General features: G+C 38.3%; 1 protein-coding gene across 1 annotated transcript; it reads right to left on the reverse strand.

Annotated features, from left to right (window-relative positions):
• Positions 1-1,472: 1,472 nt before the first annotated feature.
• LOC137977163 (alpha-(1,3)-fucosyltransferase C-like) lies at positions 1,473-3,409 on the reverse strand. The gene has a single exon (XM_068824437.1). It carries the CDS (start codon positions 3,305-3,307, stop codon positions 2,129-2,131), a length of 1,179 nt encoding a protein of 392 aa, XP_068680538.1. The 5' UTR covers positions 3,308-3,409; the 3' UTR covers positions 1,473-2,128.
• Between the last annotated feature and the right edge of the window lie 3,410 nt (positions 3,410-6,819).

Below are 6,819 nucleotides of genomic sequence, written 5' to 3' on the forward strand. Positions count from 1 at the left end.
TAAGTACTCTTGGTATCCAAAAAGAAAATTGGGGGTAACCATGCATTTTTGAGAGATGATTAAGCTTCAATTTGAGAAAAAAAGCCATACATTGCTTTGTATTTTAAAGCTTTTTGCAAATATTATTCATGAATTATCTTTGAAAAATGCGTCGTTACTCCCGATTTTCTTTTTGGATTTCAATAACACTTGTTAATATCTACATTTCCTGCATAATCACACACCGTCGTCCGTCAACGACCATTTTGGCGGATAGCTCATATTTTGCCCAAAGATACCCTTAAGTGAACTATTTTCAAGAACCACATTTAAAAGTTCCAGCGATTCTTATTTTTTAAGAAATTTGCGAAAATTTGAAAACGTTAAAGTGCGGTTTTCTGTTTGAAAAATTGTCCAAGATTTGCTGCGAGAACCAAGCAACGGGGAAGTCTTTAAATGAATTCAATTGGCACCAAACTTGACAAAAATTAAGAACAACTATTCTGGTTCATTTCTACTTCGATACTTTTTACGAAAATGTTAAAATTGTGATACAAATATTGCTGTTATTCATTTTCTGTGTGAAGTTTTATCCTCGAACTCGGAACGCTTCCCTCCGAAAATGTAACCTGAGCGAGCTAAATGACGCGAAATTTGAACGCAAGCTGATGCTAATTATTCATGTAGAATCGTCGAACTGACTAATTTTCGGCTTTGTAGCTTGGAAAGCTTTAAAAATGCGAAGTTATCCTTTAGAAGTATTAAAAGTGACTGAAAATAGTATTTGAGGCAAAAATCCGCAAGTGAACTATATATTGCTCAATTCAAACACATTTTAATTTACACTGGTTTATGCAAGTGACTTTTCTATCACGATGTCAAAACTGAAATTAATACGATTTTAAATCTGTTCAGTTTTCTGTCAAAAGCGATCGTGATTCACACGAGAAGTTAATATTTTAGGTGCAAGAAATGTATTCACAGGAAAAAATAACAGATTCCCATTTTTGGATATTTTAGGGTATTTTGAAGAATACCAACAAAAATCTCAAATTTGGAAGAGTGAGACAAGTCCCAGTCAGGGAACTTGGTTGGGAATTCCCTGGTTGGGACTTGTCTCACTTTGCCAAATTTGGGATTTTTATTGGTATTCTTCAAAATACCCTAAAATATCCAAAAATGGGAATCTGTTATTTTTTGCTGTGATTCCACTGTAATGCGAAAGGTACCTAGAATTATTTTTGTTATTGTTTACATTTCAAAACGCAAGCAGTGTCAGTTTCACTGAAAAGCAAGTACGACTTGGCGGACCGTTTCATTTCAAGAGCACCCTTTTAAAAGCTAGTAGTAGGGCAAAAATATGACAGAATTTCAAAGAATTTCAAACCAAATCAGTATACATATGCTCAAAAACGAAAACTGAATGTGCGTCAATTGTGCGGTATCAAAGACATAATTAACAAGTGATTATCGGTGAATATTCACCGAGACGAAGTATAAATACACAGGTGATTATTTCAAAAAAGAGAAAAAAAAACCTTTCAACGGGAAATCATCTTCAACTTACAGTGGCAAAACGACTACTGGCAGCCATTTTGTCCGTCGAGGTGATTATCGGCTGATAATCCGAGATAGCGAGCCAACGAGAGCGCGCGATTTTGTATTTATACTAATTTGACATGATGAACAGTTACTACCGAAAGAAAGCTACCTAAAGCAGTACGTACTTGCACTTCAGTGAGCTACGCAAAGTTTGAGTCCATAATGTTATCCAATGCTATCCGTTTCATTGTAAACTCATTTTCTGGAGGCATACATATGCAAGATGTTGTTGAACTTTTGACCTTCAAACCTGGTAAATATTCATGTCACGCAAAGCAACGAAAGGTTTTTTTTGTTCATGCCCTGTTTTGAATCGTTATTCGAAACCCATTTAGACATACATTACTTTTCGAAACGTATTACGTTACCTTTTCGAAACTAATTCGTTCGTTTCGCATATGTTTATCGAAACGAAATTTTGCATTACAAAGAACCTAGAAATGCCCTTCGGGAAGGCGTTTAGTTAAAAGTTGTTCCTTGGTTACCCAGCAAATTCATGATACGAACTGAGGTTGCCTTGTCATTCAAAGACAAAATCTTATCTGAATCAATCTTCTCCGGCGATAAGCTTGCGAACTTTTTCATCGTTTCCATGACAATTTTTCGCTACTCCCCAGAAGTCAACCATATCATATACTTTTGCAGGTAAAGAATCGTTATTCAGCGCTGTACACACTTCACAAGGCCAAGAATCAAATAGCGTAATTAGTTTGAAATCTTTCTTCCACAAAAAATATTCGTTATAAGCAGTGTCGTTTGTGTTTAAGTAAAGTAAATACTTCGCAAGAGCTTCGACAGACTCGAAATTTGCGGTATTAATAAATGAGCCAGGAATAGCGAGTTGTTTGTTTTCATACGATGCTCCCCCCATCACAACTGGAACGATACTGTGATTGAGCGGGAACCAGTATTTTTCAGTTATGTAGTCAACACAGAAGGAATTTTCGAAGGACAAGTAAAATTTGTAACGCTTTAGCTTGTGATTGCACTCTTGAGATCCTCTCGGGCAGGATTCATGTTGATCAAATTTTTTTGCACATGAACCAAAGACATCTATTTTGATATACTTCAGAAGTTTCTTGACAAACTCGTCCCTGAGTGTTCCACAATGGCTTACCAACCAAACAGCCAGTTTGTCTTTTCCCTCCGCAAAATTAGTCTGATTTAAGGAAATCTCGTCGGGATTCAACCGAGTGTAGTATCCATATGGTAGGAAAATATCTGAATCTATTCGATACGTCATGGTCCAATTAAACAAGCCCTTCAAAGATGCTGGATTTCTGCCCGCATTTACAGGACTTTCCAAAAGGAAGAAAACCCATCGCTGGTTTGGTGATTTTGTCTTCTCTATGTCTTTCATATGTGATACACCTGGTAAATCTCTGCCATGAAACAGCACAGCATCGCTTACTTGAAGTTCGTTTGGGTTGTGTGTGAACCTACACACTTGCTTACCGCAACTTATGTTGACATCTGAGCCTTTCGCAATGCCTGGCCATTTATTTCCAAACCACGTTGTGTAAAATAAAACTAGCTTAGGGCTATGCTCCGTTTCGTTGTGTTTGCTGTCTTGAGGCACCATTGAAAAACTCAAGCCCGTTTCACGGAAATGTTTAAAACCTCTCGCAAAATCACTTTGAAAGAGCCATCGCTGAAAAATGACCACAACGCTTCCCAGAATGATAACTGCAAATACCACAAGTTGCCTTTTACGATTTTGACTCATTTTGTCTTAAGATCAGTTTCTTTGATAATATACCCGTCCTCGAGCGATTTGAAAGAAGTGTTGTAATAATGGTGATTAGCCATGCCGAGTTAGTAACCGTGCCGCAGACACAAAAGCGAGGCGATCATTGACACGTGTAACATCCACGGGTTAAAGACCTTAAGCATTGACGACGAAGAAGACGATGACGACGAATAGTACCGCGTGAAGACTGGGACGGAACCGTCCGTTCACGGTACGAAAACGGCGGGAAAATCTAAACTTAAGCTTCGCTCGACGAGAACGTTGACCGCGCACCGGTGGCGGCTATGCTTAACATAGCTTGGGTTTCCAAAAGAAGGGGTTTCTAAGATTAATACTCCCCTTAAGTGCAACCTGTTTTAAAATAAGTTTCCAAAATCTTGAGGAGACTTGTGATAATCACTTTGTGAATGTAGCTTTTTCCAATACAGCCATTAATGACTGATTCTGTTGTTGTACCATCTTCATCATTTCTAATTGCTGCTTGTGCATTTGACTCTGCTGATCCATCAACATCTGCTGTTCATTTTTCTTGAACTCCATTTCATCTTTCCTCAGTTTACTTTCTAACTCAAACTTCTCCTTGAGGTATTCAACAGCATCAGAACTTCTTCTCTTCCCTCTTTTACTGAGTTTTCCTTCTTCTTCGGAATCTGCATTTCTTTTTTGGGTTTTGCCCAGACGTTCCATAGCTTGGCGTCTAACCTCTTCGGCACTTGCCTTCTCACTCTGGTATTTTTTGGTGAGAGTGCCAGCTTGCTCATTCCTTTCCATGTCAGCTGCCTTTTCTTTGTCAAGAATTTCTTCAACTGCTGCGTCTAGCTGGGTCTCCTCATAGTCTATGCCTGATGCTCTTTCTTCTTCTCTTGTTTTCTCCTTGTACTTAGTCTGCAAAAGGGGTAGTCTGTATCTCACTGATCTCTTGGACACGTTGAATATGGGACTTGCAAGACTGTTAAGATTAAGGGCTATCTGCCCCACACTTCACCCCTTTCTTTGCTGTTTTTTGGATGCTTGAAAGGCTCCTGGAGAAGAACTTACCCCCAGAGGGTTAAGTCATGGTCTTCTGTCCATTTCATAGAGTTGTTTCTAGTGAAGAAAAACTGATGGAAATGTCTTAAAATTCCTTTTAAACTTTTGAGCAGGGATTAAGACTAATGCTGCTTTAATTGCATATCATATTTAATTGCATACACCTCGATAGTTAAATCTAAATTAGTGCTAATCAGGCTTCCTCTGGCCTTACTCTGGCCTGCATTGAATGCAGGTTAGCTTATATTCCTACGTTGCAAGTCTGCGATCTACAGGACTGTTTTTTCAATCTCTTGAAATATTCGAGCTTGCTATAACGACGTGGCTTTTTGTTTCTGGGATTCTTCCCTATATATTACAAACAACCTTATCTGTATCATTACTAGAAAAGGCTTATATATTCAGACAGATCGAGCAATGAATGAGGTTGAAATTGATAAGTCAGTCAAAATTTAGAAAGCTGTGGATGCTCTGCTTTTTAATATTCGCGAGGAACGCTAAGGATAAACGGAAACACAAATTTAACCGTCCCGAAGCGACTGTCATTTTTCACAAGGAAATTATAAAGTTCATCATGAACGATCCAATTTACTAAGACTTCAGATCTTACCCTGACGTGGGAGTTTGACACGCCATGTACAGTTCCTGCAAAAGAAGTTTACAGAGGCAAATTACTTTAAGTTAGAGCTAAAAGACAAAAGAAACTTTCACATACTAAATTCAAACCCATGATTGCTTAGCTTTTGCTCAATTAAACCTCTAAAAGGCGAAGAAATAGTCTGACAAATACATACGTAGAACAGAGGACGGCAACACAGCTGTTTTCACGTTCTCGACGTTGGGTGGACGACGAATGAAGTCAGCTAAGACAAGACATGACATGCGCAGTATCATCTTATGGGTCAAAGTTACTTCCGGTTCGTACTCGTCGTCCGATCTCGTCGTCTCTGCTTAAGGTCTCTAATGATAATACATGAATCGCGAATCTGAGATGGCGCGCGGCATTGTGGGAAAGTACAAAGAACAAGCGGGCATAAACGTTCATGTGGTCTCAGTAGGCGTTCTGTATGTACCGCATATTCAGCGATCTTCTTCGACTTGAACAAGCCTTCAAGTGGTAAAAAGTGTGGACACCCTTCGTGAAATATGGCATTGAGATTTCCATTCGTAATCTGTCGTTTACTTGGCTGAAACCAAACAATTGTTCGCCTTGATTATTGTTCAAGTCCATACTAAAGATACACGCTGAGCAACGAGCAACGAGAATGCGATAGATGACAGAGAAATCTTGCTTTTCTTTTCATTTCATGTTATTTTAAACCAATGCAAGTTTATATACCGTACTATATATAATAGGTATATTATACGGCCATTATTTCTCGGGACTGTGACTTTAAAACAGCTTGGAAACAGCCATTGCAGACAGTTTCACCCGCAACATCGCAGACATTTGATTACCGTAAAATCCAGTGAGCTAAAGTTTAATGAAAGCCCTGGTTCTAGCTATTTAGTCACGGAGGTGTCTTCACCGTCTTCGTAATGTATAGTTTATATTGCAATTTCATTTCAACCTGATTATCATTAACTTTTCATACACTTGAATGAATATCTGATTTCTTATCGGCGTATATGAGCCTTCTGACAACGACTTTCCCCAGTATACATTGACCCAATTTTTCCTGAAAGGAAGTATTATTATACCACATCTTATGTTGTGAGAATCTGTGGTACTTCTGTGGTGAAACCATTTGAATATTCTATTGTGGTTTTATCTCTCATCTCATCGACTGACTGCACGTATTGTCAAGTCAGTGTAAAATCAGTATTTTAATTCTGTTCTTATTGCCAACAGGGAACCACAGCATGTTTAGTGCCCACATTCTTACAACTTGTTATTGTAAATATATTTTGTTGTAAAGTTGACATAATCAAGTCAAAGTACATTGTTGAGCATGCTATTCCACAGCAATCTGCTTCTTGTGCTTTTCAAGCCATGAAAAGAAATTTTCAATGTCTTGAATTGTCCTACCAGTGAAGACAATGTGATGTCTTGGAATGCTGCTCATGAAATCTGTTGGGCCTAATTCAAAAAGGACACCGTATTCAATTTGTGCAAGTCCTGAACATGAGCATCTCATCATCTTTAGCTGAGTTCTTGAAGAATGAGCCCTGGGCAAGGGATGAATCTTTGTTGTTTATCAAACTGGCTTTTAATGTGTTGTTTTGGAGGCAGTGACAATGGCAGTGTTTGTTTTGTTTGCCCCCATTCCTTAAACTACATATTTGTTTCGTTTCATTTCCTTCGAAGAGAAATTGTATCTATTTTGACTTCAGGTGAACTATTTACACAGTGAGATAGAGTGGACATTGAAAACAGAGTTTGTAATTGAAAATCTAGAGATAGACTATTGATCGAGTTACGAGTTGAGTTGAGTTTGAGTTGAGTTTGAGTTAATATT

Source organism: Montipora foliosa, chromosome 1 (assembly GCF_036669935.1).
Source record: "Montipora foliosa isolate CH-2021 chromosome 1, ASM3666993v2, whole genome shotgun sequence".
NCBI lineage: Eukaryota > Metazoa > Cnidaria > Anthozoa > Scleractinia > Acroporidae > Montipora > Montipora foliosa.

What these genes read in the sequence shown, in the direction of transcription:
- LOC137977163 (XM_068824437.1), bottom strand. Translation starts at nt 3,307, where the DNA reads ATGAGTCAAAATCGTAAAAGGCAACTTGTGGTATTTGCAGTTATCATT.